We start from the raw sequence: 18,633 nt of genomic DNA on the forward strand, positions 1-18,633 counted from the left end.
GAGGATTCGACAGTCATGATGAAAGATACGGGGGAGAGGATTGTGGCCAGGAAGGTATTTTAAGCTGATACCATATTAGGTTTTTGTAATCACCTCAATTAGGTGGGTTATGAATTAATCAATTTATAATAGTTACGATACAACAAACTATTCTAAAATACAAGATATAAAATAATAAGATCCTGTAAACTATGATAAGATAAGTTTAACTCTGTTACTAACGGTAACGAGTATGTTGGAAGGTGTCACTCTTCAAGTGTTGAAGGATTCAGGTCTGGTAGTGATTAGATGAATATTCGAGATAACTGTTCTAAGAATCATTAACAATTTTTGATACATCTTCTTTATGAGTTCATGTATATTGCATTCTATGTCGATTTACGAGGCATCGAGCAAAATGCTTCTTCCATAAGCTAGTATCTTAAAATTTTGAAACAAAATTACGGTAATAGGTTTCAAGTTTGAGACCGAAAATTGAAAGAAATTAAGTTCAACTACAAACTACAAACGCACTATTCAGTGGCGGAATCAGAAATTTTGATATGGGGTATAAACATTATCAATATATTATGTGTAGTAATCCAATATCGGACGTTAAAAAACAAGTTATAATCTTTTTAGTTGGGGATAAAATAACATGAAACATGTTTATAAATAATATTTTTTACATATATAAAACAATTTTTTAAGGATACTATAATACCCCAACATCCCATTTAGCTTCGCCGCTAGCTCTAATTTTCTTTTTATCAATTTTTATGGTATTAGTAAATATCTAAAATATGTATGTGAGTTTAGTTCTTTAGTATGAATATATAGTGACTGGTCCTGTCAAGCCCAAATAAGTGTGACTCGACTCGTCGTGGCCAAGCCCAACTATGCCTGACTCATTGGTTGCAGCCCAACTCATTTCGTTTTGAAACATTTCTATCCTGCTGGAGCTGCACATGCACTTCCCCAACCGACATGTATAAAATAACACAATCAAAAACAAATTTGATTATGTATTTGAAGGTTTGAACATCCAATCTTAAATGCATAAATTGGAATCTTGTATTAGTTTTTTAATGCACATAGGACACGATTAACCACCAAGTGTCCATGAACTCGTATTACCCACTAGATTTACAGAGTTGAACCGAGATTGATTAGATGCATACCATGTGTTCGACAAAAATCCAAAATGCCATAACCACTAAAATCTCCCTTTCATACTACACAAATTGTTCCTATAAATCTCTCTCCCCATATTCCCGATCACCTGAACAACAACCATGTCTAGAACCACCATCTTCCTCATACTCGTCCTCCTCCTCTGCTCCCCACCACCCTACACCGCCGGCCTCACCACCACCACCACCACCATGACGAAACATAAAAATAAGGTAACATAGAAATCATGTATAAATTCATATTTTCAAGATCTTAGAATATTCTCATTTTCTATGTAGGGAGGTGCTGAAACTTCTGCACAAATTGAAGATGGGTGTGATGGAATTGGTGAAGAAGAATGCTTGATGAGAAGAACACTTGTTGCTCATACCGACTATATCTATACACAGAACCAAACCCCATGAAAAAGCTTCCATCTTTATTCATGTACATTGTTATTTTTCAAGATTCTTTAACAAAATATATACATTATATGGATAGTTTAGTTTCTTGTCTCCAAAACCTAATATGAAACCAAACTCCATGGAGCACTTAACAGGTGCAAATACAGTGAAATGAATATTGTCATAACAATCAAAGATTTTGCACTTAAGTACCTGTAAGCTTCTTGATAGCTTCTTTTCATACGCTCTGATAACTTGTCTAAGGAAAATTGGAGAAAAGATTTTGCAGTTGCAAGTGTGACTCTTCCTGTCACATCAAGAACAAACCTTATGTTGCCAGGAACTGCTAGAGAAGATGACATGTTACTCTTTCTTGCTTTTAGTTTACTCAACACTAGTTCTTTCCCATCTAAAACTTTACTAATGGTAGAAGAAGGTTTAGGGTTCGAGTTCGATTTTGAATCTGTCAAGAGTTGGTGAGATGTTCTGACGAAAGTCTCGATAGCACTGTTGCAGATTAACGCCAATAGATTTCTCACTTTTTCTTCGTGTTTAGGGTTAGTCAAACCTGATAAGATCTCCTCGAAGGGGTTTATGTCGATGGTTTTGTCGAGATAAACTGTCACCATTGTGGCCACGAACTGCTGAATACAATCACCGATTAGCTTCCTACATTTGTCATCAGCAATCACATCGATCCATTCATGAAGCGGACTACCGGAGTTCTTTGAACCACCGATGAATAGATTCCTGGCGAAACTCCCAGCAATGACGGAAGCAAAACCAGAACCTGCCGGAGTTAACAGCTTATCCAAAGCTCGATCGGGAAAACTTGGACCTGAATCACGTTTTCCGGCGTCAACTCGATACCCTTGTAGAAGCCCCACGGTGAATGATCGTGTAATCTTAACAATTGACTCCGAGAACTCGTCAGACTTGGTAATTTTGAAAACTTGCTTCAAACTACTAGGGATTTGATCGGAATCGGATTGTATAAACTCTTTCAGATCCTTGGAAATCACTCCTATTGCCTCGGCGGAATCACCGAGAGATTCGGTAATGGAAGCTAAGGCGCCTAAAACCTTCATCACCCTATCCCTCTTCTGAATGACAGAAGGCGATTTACAGACCTTATAAGCACCGTAAGTTGAAAACCCTAACGCTGCTATGAGAAGAATCCATTTCTTTCTTTTCCTGGAGAAACGCAGACCTTCGTTTATCGTTGCTAGATCCATGTAATACACCTGTTCGAGGATTTGCAGGATATTTTGGGTTTTGCACTTTTTACTAAATCAAAAAGAAACCAATTGGGTGCTCTTTTACAAATCTTGACCTAGGGTTTGCAATTGCAATGCTGTGTAAAGAGATGAATTCGAAAATCGATGAATATATGCATAACACGATCAAATGAACCTGGAATTGGGAAAGCCACTGCAGATTTTTGCGAAGGTACGTTCGATCATGGTGGAAATGTGTGCGTATAATCGACATCATCCCTTATCGTTATCGAAATATGGGAAATTTTATCCAGGAAAGAAATACGTCTTTGTCTGCATGTTCTATAATTTGATAAAATATATTATTTAATGCAATTTAAAATTAAAAAAAAAAAGCATATATGGTCTTAGAAGTTAGAACTTTAGTGAGATAAGTTTTTATTGATTATTTAGTAAAAATAGCTATAATTTTTAAAATGTATACATTATATAAAAAGATAAGTGGTTAAACACCACATGAAATAGCTTCATATTTGGAGTTTTTCTTTTTAAATTGAGTTTTTTATTTTAAAGTTAAAAAATAAAAAATCTAAAACTCCATGTCAAATATACCCTTAGATTTATAATTTAAAACATTTCGAAAATGCAAATATGCAACCATGTTTTGTTTTTATAACAATAACCGATTTCTCTATATGATTAGTTGGATTATAATATTTTTGCTTCTACAGAAGGCATTTACTTTGAATTGTAAGTTATACAAATATTATGTCATATAAAGCAATCAAAATAAATATTTTGTATATAGAATATGTATTATAGCAATATATCATATTTGTGTAAGATCAACCTTGTGGAATCTCAATTGATGTGCGTTTCATCTATATGTCCAAACTGAACCTTGGTTTTTTTCTAATCAGAAACCGGTTCTGAGGAAAAAATAAATCTGTAATCTGATTTCAATAGGTTTGATGAAAACTAGTTTAAAAATGGGGACCATTTTTTTATTTGGTTTGCAAAAACAAAAATAAAAAAATAAAAAAAAATAAAGTTTGGTTTCAATCCAAACATTTAAGGTAGTAGAAAAATATCATTTTGATCCATCAATTTATGAAATTGCTGTGAATATAGGGATTTGGAGGCATGCTAAAAATAATAATAAATAAATAAAGTTACAAAAACGATTAACCTTTTAACTGGCCCGAATGAAAGAAAACCCGCTTACAATCGTGGTGAAATAATACATTTGGCTTATTAGGTCATTTCTAACCATATAAATTTTAACAAATTCCCACACTGAAATCAAACACGACAAAACACCACAAAAATCGCAAAAATATAGATTTTTCAAACCGTTTTTCCAAATATGGTTTCAATCTAACGTGTAACCGGTTATGTAGAATCTAACATATTAGCCCCAAATCTGGTTTCAATCACATTTGATTTCACCAAAAAATGGTTCGCAATAACTTTTTAATTAGTCAAAATAGACCCTTTATTCAACTACATGTGCACTAGTGCACAACTCACAACTCGAATCCCTTTAGGCTACGCGTGATAGTGTGATACATACATATAAATTGTATGTACGTAAGTATCTGTTATTGGATAATGGATACAATGGCAGATCCACATAATAATTTGATCGGGGTGCATTATATAATAAATATTTAATAATAATAATAATAATAATAATAATAATAAATCAAATTAAATAAAACAATAAAGTATAATAATATTTGAGGTTCTTTATTCGTTATCTGTTGCTTTCTTTTCAGATCTTTTCAACAAAATTGATAACAAATATCTAAAAAAATAGAAGTAAAAATAGATATGATAAAGAAGAAACTCTAAAAAAATCAATTTTTAATGGGGCAAACTAGAACTTTTTTTTCTTCATTCTTATATGATAACATAGTTGATTATTAACATGCGAAATCCGTCACTGATTGGTGTGTATGTATCAACTTAGTAAGTAAAATTGTATATAAAATTTGATCTATTACCTATACTGTATCCCTCACTCATTTTGATCTATTACTTCAATATTTTTCTACTTATTTTCCAACTAAAACGACTTAAAAACATTATACGTAATAAGATTTTTTTGAAATAAATCTCAAGAGTTACCTGTTTATATCTCTATATTGTCTAAAATTGCTAAGTCAAAAAGTAACCTCAAAGTTACATGTCTAAATGAGAATAAACTTTGTATATATTTCAACAAAAATGGTTGAAATTGCAAGGGTTTTCTTGGAATTCATCCCATTCAAAATAAACTGTAAACAAACTATTTACCAGCCATTGTGGACTTAACAAATCAGAAAGAATAATCCCCAAATGTCATGCCACATCAATGTCAACAACATCAAGCCAATCATTAGATTCCTTAGTCTCAGAGTTATGCACACTTACTTGTTCAGATCCATGACTTGAATCCGCTGAGCTTAGATCCAATTCTACCCAACTTCCTAACTCAGTTCTTGAAGAATCAGATCCATATGCTGCTTTCTTGTAATGTATAGGAATGTTTCCATCATCATCTTCTTCTTCTTCAAGATCACTAAATGATACATCCACATCATTCTCAACAGTGACTGTAACAATCTCTGAACTCTCTTCTTTTAACCACTCATCTTCATCTTTGGTTAGGTCATGTGGCTTCTCTTGAATCATAGATTTTTCAACCATCTTGATGTCATCCCTTTCAATGGGGTGTTTGACTTTTACAGTCTCAAGAAGGGCAGATTCTGGTGCAGAATTGGCCATGTTTTCAGAACAAGAACTGATTCTTCGTGCTTCATTCTTCAACTGTCGGTTTTTCAACTCATGTGTTAACAGGGATCTGGCTCTCACAATCTGCATACAGAATATGAATCATAGATATTACTATCCATGAATCAGGGAAAGAGTGTATGCCTATCAATACTAGCATACTTACCTTGGGTGTTGAAAGAAGTTTGGCAGCATTGTGTTCGAGTATTGGATGCAAATGTACAAAATAGATCTTCCAGAAGGAAGTCTCTGTCATATAATCAGGGCAGAGCTTAATCCTAAGAGCACGTAATCTTGGTGCCAGATCTTCAATAGCCAAACCATGTTCTTGTTGGGCATCAGACAGGTGAAAGTCTGGAGTAAAAGGGAAAGAAAGCATAATACAATTGTTAAACCGAATTAGAAAGAGGACATGGTATTAATTGTGGTCTAACTAGTAAATTACACCATCGATTATCATAATTAATGAATGTTCTAAGGGACATTCAATTGAACATCAGATACTAGCATGTTGAATAGGATAATGAGCAAGCAAATTATTAATTATAATTCGGTCTGAATTGAACTGTTATACCTTCATCGTCGTCTTCATCATCGAGTAAAGGAAAATCCAACCAAGTTTCAGGATGCATAGCGATATCCGTAGCAAAAGCCACAACTTCATCCGTAACACCAACGGCCCCATCGCCATCAGAGGAATCGTAATCGTCATCCTCAGATTCCAGGTGAAGAAAATCCGAAGCCATTTTAGTAATCTCCAAGACATCTATATTGTTAGACAGTTTAGAAATTCCACTGCGAAACTTCCCTCCGATCTCGGCGAAGTCTTTGCGTATTCCAGAGATTGCTTCCGGAGCAGAAGTTTCCGGATCAGACGGATTCGATCGCTCATTAGGGTGTCTGGAGGGAATCGGAGGAGCAAGAAAGGACGCGACGCCCCAGAATTGACGAGTTAGGGTTTTTGTGATCTCTGATAGGTCTTCTTTGACTCCTCGTCCTGGAGATTTAGGTGAATTGTTCTCGACTGCTTGTTGTTCATGTTTTTGATTAGTGGAGTCTTCTGTGTTCTTGTTCACAGGATATTGTTCGTCGTCGTCGTCGTCGTCGTTGTCGCCTAGTTTGAGAGTGTTGCCGATTGATCTAGTGAACCATGACATTGTAGAATATGAGATTTGTGATTCAGAAGATTGAGATTTCCGGCGGCGTTGGCGATCGGAGTAAAGTTCAAGTTAAGAAGGATTGGGTGGCCCAATTGCGGAGTTGCTTCTGCCGGAGACGAACGACTCCATCAAAGGGAGTCGTAAGTAAGTCAGCCGTCGTGGTATTCCGGGAAATTCAGTGGTGATTACAAGGTATCAAATTACAGAAAAAAAAGAAAAATATTAAAAAAAGATACAGAAAATAAATTTTTTGTTTTCAATAGTAATTTATTAAAACTGAAAATTATTAAAATTATTTTTTAACATAACTAATTTTTTAAAGGTAAAATTTATTAAATTATATTGAGATTTGAGACAAGGCTTATAAATATAACATTTAAGTATCTATCTTGTTTCATGGGAATGTTTTGCGGGAATACTTGTGGAAGCCCCATTCATGTATGGATTTGGAAATAATGCTTACTCTAAAAGACCCAAAGTTTTGAAGTTGTCAATAATTTGTTGCACTTTTTTGTTGATCTAGAAAGCTAGCAATACAAGTCTTTTTAGGAACGAGAAGCAGGCTACACTAATGATCGATAACACGTATGTTTAATTGGATTAAAAATAGATCTAAATCATAGGCGGAGGCACATTGGATCTCAGGGTATACCGAGATGCCCCTCAAAAGAATATTAGTAGGGTAAATATTTTCGGAGATCTCAAAATATGGATTCGTTCTACCCACATACTACCTCACTCGATCGAGATCTCGAAATTCGAACGGCACCCCAGTGGAATCTGGTTTACTCTATTCATCTCGATCGTCTTCTCCATCTCATCTTCTGAATCACTCTATCTCCCCGGTGTTGCACCCCCTGATTTTCAAAGGGTACGTACTCACGAAGCCCTCGATATCCTTTCGATTTAGCAGTAGCATTTTCTTTTGATTTAATTTAGTTAATGTAACTGAAATCGACATTTATCTATATGTTTAACACGAATTATTTGTCTCCGTTGCTCTGATTACTCTTCCAAATCTCAGTCTATATTGTCATACCAACCGAGCTTAAATGTAGGGTTATTGCTTTGAATTTAAATTTCAACTTCCAATGCAAGTCACTAATCTGTTATACATAGATTTGGTGCTGGTAGTTAGACTTAATTAGTTGACTTAGCCAGGAATGATTTCTTCTTTGTGTTCCTAGACTGTACTTGTTGCTTGCCTAATGTCGGATTTATATTATTGACAACAGAAGTCGTAAATTTTCTTTATGTAACATGTGTCATGCTTTAAATGATAGGTCTTTCCTCTAGGGTTACAGGGTGGATACATTTGTAGTGACAAGTGGTCGGTAGTAATTACAAACTAAAGATCACTTAAGTGTAAATGATGGTTAAAACTTGTAAAATACAGATCACTATAATGTTGTTTTAGTTAACATAAAGTTTTTATTGATCATCTCATTTCAAGATCTTATTGCATATTATGCAAAAAAAAAAAAAAAAAAAATAATAATAATAATAATAATAATAATAATAATAATAATAATAATAATAATTGGGATACCCCTTTACTTTGATCCTGACTCCGCTACTAATCTAAATATAATTTTTGTAAGTGGCACGTGTGGTGTAATTCATTTTTATCTTGTTTCTCTCGTACTTCATCATGAGCTTCAAGTTTGAGCTTTTGTTTTTTGCAAATGAAATGTTTGATGTTCCAATAAAATCTATCTGGTTCTCATAATTACTTATGTATTTCGTATTTATATCATTTAACAACACCCTTAACAAAAAAAAAATACCTTGATATATAATAAATAAATAACTTCAGGATATTTTTCACCTTCATTTGTTTTAATTAGGGTAAATTACGCAATTCATCTCTCTTGCAAGTGTCAAAACGCATGTTCAGTCCTTCTTTTCAAAAATTAATTCAGATCATCTTTGGGTTGGCCTTTCCTTACATGGTTAGTTCCCATTGTCGTTAGCCGTTAGTTCTTATCGTTTAAGTGCCCCATGTTTAAGCGCCTTGCACACAGGGGTAATTTCGTATTTTCAGTTATTTTCCTCTTTTCATTTCAACGTTGGTAACTAGAAAATAAAGTAGGACCTAACCCACTTACACTACCCCCCCCCCCCTTGATATCTGATATGTAAAGCAACGTCTCCACCTACTCCACCCTAAATCCAAATCTCTCTATCCCTCTCTCTTTTCTCAACTCAATCAGGAACCTAAATCTCAACCCCATCCACCACTACTGGAAATCGCCTACTACTACCTGCATCTTGCCCACTGGAACCACATCGATATGTATCTAAAGCCACGATACATCATTTATTTGCTTCTGAAACCACAATCCATTGTCGATCTGCATCTCAATCCGTCTCTTTACTCCATCTTTCAATCTTTATCCATTACCATCGCCCCTGAAAGTCCAACCACCACATCGGGAATGACGACGACGTGATCGAGTGTTGGCATTGACGACCATCTTTGTAACACCCAATTAAAGACATTTTTCATTTTGACCATTGGTGTGTAATTAGTTTGCAATTTTGGTCCTTAGGGGGGGCATTTTTGTAATTTTTGTAGGGGAGTGCGTACGTTGGGCGTACCTCCCATACATTGGGCGTACAAATTCAGAGGACGAACCTTAATTTTAGGGTTTGGGCCCTATTTAAGAAACCATATGTCCTAAGGTTCTCTAATTTCTCAACCTCCATTTCCCTTTGAGTCCCATTTCGAAACCCTAACTCATCTAGTGAGATTTAACCCTTTGTGTGTGTTTTAGTGGGTGTTTAGTGAACCTTGAAGAAGAAGAAGAAACTTGGGGAAGGAGCCTTGATCAAGTAGGACCTTGTAGATCCAAATTCTACTCTCATTTCTCAGCTTCATTAAGGTATAAAGCTTCTATCTTGATGACTTTATTGTTAGATCTAGAATATGGTTTGTTTTGAGCACATTTTGGTCCCACGCATGAGTTTTAGTGGGAATTTGTCACTCTATAAGTTATGAGTTACTCCTCTTGATGTTTCTGAGATCCCTAGTTTATAAAGTTAGCATCTTGATGGTTGAAGACCAACCATACATGAGTATATGTCCATTTGGTGAAAGTGGGATGCAAAATCTAAGAATTTAGTCCATTTGAGTCATGCAGAGGCGCCAAGTTAGTGACTTTATGGATTAAGATGCTCCCCAAGGTTTGGATTTGGAATATGGGCATGTGGTTTTAAGCATTAAGTGCTTAATGGGGACGTACGTCAAGCGCATACAAGCTTACGTTGTGTGTACGCATCTGGATCCCCAACTATGTGTACCGATCTAGTACGTCAAGCGTACTCAGGGTACGCTTAGCGTACTCGACCTGGTCTTGGGTTTTTAATGTTAGGCCGCCTGTGGAATTTAGGGTTTTGGGCCCTTGTTGGGCCACAAGTCTTTTTGATTTTTGTGCCACTATTAGGCTTTGGGACTTCTTAGATTTGGGCCCATATTGCGCTTTGAGTGTCCTTTAGGAATTAGGCCTTTGTGTCATTGAGTTCCGGTCGCGGATTTTAGGCCAATTGAGGAAAGGATAAAATGGTATTTTACGTTGGAGTTGGGATTAGTTGATTAAGACTTGATTTTGATTTATGACCCAATTATTAATTAGAGTATTATTTGATTGGTTAGTGCTAGGATTATCCGGTTCAGCAGCTCGCACATTTATTTGATTTTCAGCAAATTGAGGTGAGTTTGCTCAATATACTATTTTTGACATCCCCAAAATCACGGCCAGAAAAGACCGGTTTCATTTATGCTTTTAAAATAATTTCAGAGTAAATCCTTTTGATTTAAAAGAGTTGCGGAATTTTGTTCCCAAAAACAAAACATGATCAAATAATATTTACCAAAGCAGTTCATAAAGAAAGGTATTTTCATTATATAATCAAAACTCGGGATGTCATGTTCCGATACAGACCATAAAGCATAAACGATAACATTACAAGTCATTCAACAAATATATATACATATACAGACTTGTAAACAAAACAACTCGAAAATTCATCCATCTTATGCCCTTGCGCCACTTCCTGTAATACAAATAAAACTGAGTGGGTCAGGCTTGGGAGCCTGGTGAGCATATAGGGTTTTCAACCCACAATAAATAATTAATTAAATTTCCTCAACCCAAAAATGACCCAATTACCCATTCCCGTTATTCTTACCTTACGTCCCTAAAACAACTATCACAAGGGACCTAGTCTCAGAATATTTCATCGGGGCGACAACACATGCTTCAGGGATTCCTTAGCAATATAAGTCAAATAAGGCAACCATGAGGGGGATGAAATACAACGAATGAACACTCATGTTCATTAACACCTATAGCTTATGAGCCTAATAGTGTTCCACTGTCTAGAAAGAGTCCGTGGTCGTCATCTAAATTCCGCTAGATGACTGGATCACAATGACATCGAGGCCTCTTATCTGTTTATCACACATCAACTATCTACCCATGCTCTACCCACCATATTAGTAGATAAAAATATATATTTTTATACAAACTTTAAAACCTGTATAGCATGTTCATTCAATACATGTTCCACATAACAGATGAGGCACACACACATAACACATATTTCATAGAGAATAAATCATATATGTGAGATAGAAGAAAGTGAATATACATTCACACATATAATCAACAAAATATACACATAACACGTATTTCGTATCTCATACTTCATAATTATGTGTTAGAAGAAAGTAACTACACACTCACTTGATCAGAAGATGATCGGACAACACTACGACTTGCAGAAGTAGTATTCTTCGGTAGATCTGGAAGATCTTCACAAAAACCGGGCTCCTCGCGGGCAGAGCTTTGGCTCAGGAATTGCACTTCTTGGGATCTTCGGGGCTTCGGGACTTGCTTCGCGGCTCGGGAATGATATTGGGGCTTCGGGATATGATTGGCACGCAAAACGATGCAAAATGGGAGAGAAGGAAGAGAAAATGAGCAAAAGAATCGGCTGCACTCGACTCCCTTTTATAGGGTCTGGATCCTCGATTTACGTCAGGCGTAAATCTAGGTACGTTGGGCGTAACCTGGATAGAATCGCTGACTCACCCCCCCCCTTTGGATAATATCGGATATTTTTAATTTAAATAAAATACCGAAATTATTAAATAAACTTCAAAAATTCATATCTTCCTCATACAAACTCCGTTTTCGACGTTATTTATATCCCCGCATAGGTGAGACTACGCTCTACAACTTTCGTTTAGACTTCGTCGGCTAATTTGGACTTTATTTTATCATTTATTTTTAGTAAGCCGGGACAGGAAAACTCTGTTATAAAATCATAACTTCTTCATCCGACGTCCGTTTTTGCCTATCTTTTTATCGTTTCACTACTATTAACGAGATCTTCGATTCTCGTTTAGATTTTTCGGCTAAAAATCACTCGATCTCAAATCGAGTATTCGGGTTGCATACTGCTAAGTTGAAATTTCAGAAAATCATAACTTCCTCATAGAAAGTCAGATTTGGGCGTTATTTTTATGAACGCTCTTGGCTTAACGAACTCTACGAATTTTGTTTATATCACTAAGACTAAATATTGCTCTAACGTAAATTTCACTTTTACGTCATTCAGCTTCGTGCCGATTCTGTCGCGAAACTTCGAAAGGTCATAACTTCTTCCTTATAATTCGGATTTCGGCATTCTTTATATATTCGAAAACCTCGGTTCAACTACTACAACATTATCCATAGATATCGGGTTTATCTACTATTTTATTTTGATGCTTATTTTTATTGTTAATTCAATTAAGACACACAATTAAGCAATTAAGCATAAAACACATAATATTCAGATAGTACATCTTTATTATTTCAAGATGGGTTACAAAGTTTACCTAGACTATTACATTGTTTTTAATGACAAGCCCAGAAACACAGGCGTTACACTGTTAGACACTACCGATTGTATGTGCTTGTAGTCTTTGTGATTCGTGTTGTATATGTGTTGTATGCGTATATGCTTGTTTGTTATATGTATGTGGGGTGAAATAGACTCGATACATCCTTGTGCTAACGTATGAATTAAAATAGACTTGGGGGTGAAATAGACCCGAAGTGAAATAGACCTGGTACATCCTTGTGCTAACATATTAGTTGAAATACACTCAGGGGCGAAATAGACCCAGGGGTGAAATAGACCCAATATATGTAACGACTCAAAAATCAATGGTAAAAATTTCATTTTTTGTATAACTAAAACATTGATACCATTTAATTCCAACATTTCAAACCATAGTCAAGTAAATCATTTATCAGAGTTTATCACAAAATCATTCCTTGTGGAAATCGTAGGTGTGTGCACTGCGATCAATATGAGTCCTTCCATTCCCAAACGATAATACCTGAAACCATAAACAAAACATGTAAGCACAGAGCTTAATGAAATTCCCAGAGCATACCACACATTCAATCCACATATCACATATCCTGATAGCTATAGAAGCTACCTATAACACTTAAGTCATGTATACAAAAACGTGTAATATAACACCGAATTTTGGAAGTGTTCGATTGTGTCTTCGGAGACCAAGGGTATAAGCGTAATCTGATGATTCGATTTTTATGGCTCTCGGGTCTTACTCGGAAGGTTGTAGTGCTCAGGTGTCGAGTTGGGAGCGTAGGGTTTCTCATCACCTTTTCATGGATACGAAGTTCGTAGGAAACAGACTTAGAATGAAGAAGTTATAGTACTTTGAGGGTATTGGAATCATTGGTCCTTAATAGAGAAATATGGCAAGGAGGGTGGCCAGCATAAGTACGCCCAGCGTAGAAGGGATGAGGAGTCGCGGGCATTGGAGACGTACGCCCAGAGTCTTTAAACCCTAATTTTTAGGGTGTGACACTATATAAAGAACGTTATACCCTCAAGGGTCAGCCTCATTCTCACCCTTAGACAGTTTTGACGAAAGCCTAATCCTCTTTGAGTGTTCTTGGATCTTGGAAGGCTTTGTGTGAGCATTTTGGTGTTTTGGATACACCCTTCAAGGAAGCAAAGGTCAAGGCAAGGTGTTGGTGCAAAACAGGAAGTTCAGATATGGGATTGTTGCTTCTTTACAAATCTTTTAAAGGTATAAAGTCATGAACTTGATGATTATCTCCTTAGATCTCTTAGATTGAGTTTTGGGACCATTTTGGTCCAAAAGGTTGAAGCTTTGTGGTTCAATCTAATTTCTAGGACTTGGAGTTGCTACTCTCAGTTCTAAATGAATCCATAAGGCAGAAATTAGCCACCTTTGATGTCCTAATGGGTTCATGCATGTGTTAAGACCATTTCCATGGAAGTAAAGTGTCATTTTTGGAGTTTGAGCTTACGTGGGTCATGCAAAGCCATCAAGTAAGCAACTTTATGGTTTAAGACGTCAATAAGGACTTGGATTTGTAATTGTAGCTTCTAGAGTAGAGTATTAAGCACTTAATGGGAAAGTGACTTAACAGGGGGATTACGCTGAGCGTACATGCAGGTACACCCAGCGTACTCACCATTTGGCTTGTACACTTAGCGTACATAGGAGTACACCCATCGTACTCATCAAATATAGGTTTGGGCTGTTTTGGGCCTCGATTTGGGCCATGCAAGGGATTTTGGTTCTTTAGGCCTTAGTGGGCCATCAGAAGTCAGACAATGTGTGCTAAGGAGATGTTCGGGCTTAGCGTAAAGCCCATTAGATGATTTGAGCCAAATTTGGCTAATTGGGCCATTAATGGGCCACTAGTGAGCTTGGAAAGCCTACCTAGTGTTGGGCTTTTGTTTAGGAATTAGGCCTAAGTTTGGATCATACTGGGCCAAGGGTAGAATGGTCATTTTACCCCATGCATGGATTAAGGATTATGGTTTGGGACCCAATTGCTAATTAGGTATATTGTTTGGTAGAGGCAGCTCGAGAAGTTGGCAAGGCAGTAGCAAAGGAATTCGTGCAGGAATCTTCAGCAATGCGAGGTGAGTCTTCTCACCATACCAATGGGTCTAAGGTACCAAGGCCGACCCATTCTTATGATAGTTGGTATACTTTTTGTGTAGAGTTGTGTGGCATATTTATGTAGTGATACGTGGTAGAGATAGCTTTTACAGCTAATGCTAGAGATAGCCTTTGGGGCTAACGGTAGAGATAGCCTTCGGGCTAAGGGTAGAGATAGCCTTTGTGGCTAAGGGTAGAGATAGCCTTTATGGCTAATGGTAGAGATAGCTGGATAGCTAATTAATATGTGATACGTGGTAGAGGTAGCTTTTATAGCTAATGAATATGTGATATGTGGTAGAGGTAGCCTTTGTAGCTAATTGTTCTTTATTATATGGTAGAGGTAGCTTTTATAGCCAATTGATATGTGGTATGCAGTAGAGATGGCTTTTATAGTTGATATGATATGTGTTGTGTGGATTATGTGTGGGTATGCTCTGGATGACTCACTAAGCTTCGTGATTACAGGTTTTGTTTATGGTTTAAGGTATCATCGTTTTGGAAAGGAAGGGCTCGGATTGGTCGTAGTGCACACACCTATGGTTTCCGCAATGAATGATTTTGGGATGAACTCTGATAAATGTTTTACTTAATGATGATTTGAATTGTTAGAGTAAATGGTATCAATGTTTTAGCCATATTAAAAATGAAATTTTTACCTTTGATTTTTGGGTCATTACAAGTTGGTATCGGAGCCTTGGTTTGAGGGATTCGGACATACTTTCAGGTGTGTCTGAACTCAGACTGAGGATCTGTAAAGCTTTTAAAAAGAAAAATGTTTTAAGTAAATAATTTCTAAGACAAGAAAGGGTGTGGTGCATGCAATCAGTCGAGCTCGGGTAAGTTTCCCCAGAATACCCACATTTGTTATATGTTATGATTTGATTATGAACCTGTGAATTGCATGCTAGTTAGGGCTAGGGGAGATGCATGTATATGTTGTGTGAGCTTATAGATTTGCATGCTAGTTCTAAATAGTCAGTAATAGGTTGGCCTGATATGTGGTGCTTGTAACCATGAGGATATTGGATGTCATGCTGGAATGAGAATGATAATTGGTATTTGTAACTGCAATGTGTATGTTTTGAAAATTGTATACGGTTAGGATCTTATAGCCTTAGAATAGCTTGTATAACTGTATTTCCTATGGTATTATGGTAGAGTTTGTTATTCGACAGTGTATTAGATCATGTTCTGTGTATAATTTGCATGCATAAGGCAGCCGACAACGAGGGTGGATGTGGTCAGCAGGGCTTGTGGTATATGGGCCGAATGTTCTATGATAGTTTACGGGTCGGAGATTACCCTAGGGGGAGCCTAGGAGCTGCTACGGTAGGGATCATTTTGCTGTTTAGAAAATATTTAGTATATTGGTGGAGTAAGTGACTCAGAGGATTCAGGAGGATTGATGAGGAAAGTATGGACAGGTGTGGAAGGTAGTATGGGGCTCGTACTATTGAAAGCACAGGATTCATACTCAAATCTATGAGAGTCTTGGAGAATCAAAGAAGCTTATAGGAAGGAAAACTCTTGGTTATGCCTTTAGCGTGGGAATAGCTGCTTCGTAGAATGAGGATGGGCGTGCATGAGTAGGACCAAGGTTTGGTCCCAGCTCCAGTGGTGAGCCAGTTAGTGGAAGGATTGCCAAGATTTCGATTTGCCTTGGATCTCTTGTATCAGGCAGCAAGGCTTGATTGTGCGATCTATTTCACATTAGGGTTTAGAGACCAAGTCTCAGGGATAGTTTGTAGCCCGCTTTAGAGCAGAGATTGCTCTATCTATTGTAGTATAGTCGTGACGATTAAGCTTGTAAGTGGATCAGGGTGCGAGAACCTAAATGATATGGATCTCAGAGTCGAGGATGGAAGATTGATTAGGAGTACCTCATGAGAGAGGTTCAGGTTAGGAGAATTTATTGGAGGATCTCGAGCGGAAACCCAAGAATTTGGATCAGCTTTTGAGAGGCCAACATGGTTGGATCCAGTGCAACGCTTGCAGAACTGCGCGATGAAGTTTCATTCCAAGGGTTTGGACTGTCATTGGGATCGAAATGAGGTACTACATCATGTTCTCAGGGTGGTCGATGTATCTCAAGAGGAGGTGGTCAAAAAAAATTCGGATGTTTGCGGATATACTACCTTCGGCCATTTTTGGTAGATGTCGGGTATTTCTATCGCTTAGGGAAATTGTGATAGTTTGGATCTCAGGTCGGTTTTTTGCTATTTTCTGTGTTAGCTAGGGTTGTCAGATGCCATCCAACATGTCAAGGAATCTTTTAGAGATCTTTGGACATATGTATCTCGCGGAGAGGATTCCGCATGCACCATGATTACTCCGAGTTAATTTCGGAATATGCTCAGTGATCTGGGTTGCCACGGGTGTAGCAGGTTTAGCCACGTCTTCAGGGATTACCATAGGGAGCAAGCCTGTTATATTTCGTTGTGTTCAGATGGACGACAAGGAGGTCGACTTTCGGACGATCAGGGAGGAGCGGTGAGTGTACCTGCTCCAACCATTCTTGGGGTTGGTTCAAGGGCTTGAACGAGGGAGTATGGCTAGTTTTCAGTAGACTTAGTATTTATGTTTTGGAGAGGCCATCAGGATTGTTGGGGGAAGAGAGAGTTTTCGGGGAGGTTTTGGTTAGACTATCCATTTGTTGGACTCTGAGATCTGAGCGTGATGTCTCTTTTAAGCGTTTGAAGTTATTGATGTAGTTGGGATACAAGAAGTGTTAGCAGGATTTCAGGTAGTGTGCTGTGTGGGCAGGGTTATTCACGGTGTTCTAGCTTTGATAAGCACCGGTAGTCAGCCAGGTAAACATTGGAACGTAATGAGGATTTGTAATCCTTCAATTCTCGTGTGACGAGCGTACTTAGTTGAATCCAAGTGGGGGAGAACCATCCAGGTATCCAGGGTAGAAGCTAGGGTGAAAGTGATGTAAGACTATTGTTGGGTCTATAAATTTGGTTTATACTTTACTTTTCTAGAAAATGTATTTTTCGGTAATTTTATAGGTGTGTACGGCCGTACACAGGGTGTGCGGCTGGTGGCCCTTGTCTCATATATATATAGGGTGAGGAGTGCATATGAGTGTATGGCTAAAAGGAGTTTAAGTGTGTGAAAATCAAGGTGTTTTAGGAGAGAGAAACTAGAGAGAAGAAGAGTGTGTGAGAGAGAATCTATCGTAAGGAACTTCATTCATATCATCAATGCAATCAAGAATCTTATTATTCTTCTTCTCTTTCTCTTCTATATTGATCTGGCATCATCCGATTGATTGGGATTCCGCACCATCAATTGGATCTGATTGATACACAAGCAATTTTGAGGACTTACATTGTTTTGTTGCTGGCCACAGTATGATCTTCATTGGCTCACCAGATTCAGGATCAATAACATCCTTATCTTTTCTATACAGGGCTTTTGCAGTTTTCATCTTTGAGAAGTTTTCCCTGACCTGCTTGTCTAGAAATAATTTGAAGTTAGACGCACTGGGATCCTGTGAAGGATTGTGAAATGGGGCCCTTGAGAGTTCGATAATATCAACTTTCGTCCATGAGTTGAAATCATGGATGCTCTGGTAGTATTCAAGAATTCCAGAATTTCTCTTTACGAACCACATGTTTACCTCGTGATCAAAGGCCCACATTTTGATCCCTGAGCGATCACCATACTCATCACCAAATCATTTGCACAAAAGAGGTCATGGAGGCTTCCACCAAGGAATTCACAGGAATGGTCGCCACAATCATTAATGGAAAGCTATGGATGGGATCCATGGGAAAATCCGACCTGAAGCTGTTCGAGAATCCTGGAGAATGACAACCAAGTCTATGCTAGCCTCAAACCACGGGGGAGATTGATGGGCTATGATTTTGTGGTTTGGGCTAGGCATTGTGATGTATAGATCTTGGTAG

General features: G+C 37.4%; 2 protein-coding genes across 2 annotated transcripts; both read right to left on the reverse strand.

Annotated features, from left to right (window-relative positions):
• Nucleotides 1-594: 594 nt before the first annotated feature.
• On the reverse strand, nt 595-3,104 carry LOC145031971 (protein PHLOEM PROTEIN 2-LIKE A10-like). Its single transcript, XM_078980628.1, has 2 exons — nt 1,770-3,104; nt 595-1,552 (listed from the first exon to the last, which is right to left on the reverse strand). Exons 1-2 carry the CDS (start codon nt 2,789-2,791, stop codon nt 1,444-1,446), a joined length of 1,131 nt encoding a protein of 376 aa, XP_078836754.1. The 5' UTR covers nt 2,792-3,104; the 3' UTR covers nt 595-1,443.
• A 1,858-nt stretch (nt 3,105-4,962) lies between these two features.
• Nucleotides 4,963-6,906, reverse strand: LOC145031972 (uncharacterized). Its single transcript, XM_078980629.1, has 3 exons — nt 6,123-6,906; nt 5,715-5,902; nt 4,963-5,632 (listed from the first exon to the last, which is right to left on the reverse strand). Exons 1-3 carry the CDS (start codon nt 6,703-6,705, stop codon nt 5,117-5,119), a joined length of 1,287 nt encoding a protein of 428 aa, XP_078836755.1. The 5' UTR covers nt 6,706-6,906; the 3' UTR covers nt 4,963-5,116.
• Between the last annotated feature and the right edge of the window lie 11,727 nt (nt 6,907-18,633).

This window comes from Lactuca saligna, chromosome 2 (assembly GCF_052625555.1).
Source record: "Lactuca saligna cultivar CGN05327 chromosome 2, ASM5262555v1, whole genome shotgun sequence".
In the NCBI taxonomy this organism is placed as follows: domain Eukaryota; kingdom Viridiplantae; phylum Streptophyta; class Magnoliopsida; order Asterales; family Asteraceae; genus Lactuca; species Lactuca saligna.

Coding starts and splice junctions, on each gene's coding strand:
- LOC145031971 (XM_078980628.1), bottom strand. CDS start 2,791: ATGGATCTAGCAACGATAAACGAAGGTCTGCGTTTCTCCAGGAAAAGA. Junction 1,553..1,769: donor AGCTATCAAGAAGCTTACAG/GTACTTAAGTGC, acceptor TTCTGTGTATAG/ATATAGTCGGTATGAGCAAC.
- LOC145031972 (XM_078980629.1), bottom strand. CDS start 6,705: ATGTCATGGTTCACTAGATCAATCGGCAACACTCTCAAACTAGGCGAC. Junction 5,903..6,122: donor TGATGAAGACGACGATGAAG/GTATAACAGTTC, acceptor CTTTTACTCCAG/ACTTTCACCTGTCTGATGCC. Junction 5,633..5,714: donor AACTTCTTTCAACACCCAAG/GTAAGTATGCTA, acceptor TTCTGTATGCAG/ATTGTGAGAGCCAGATCCCT.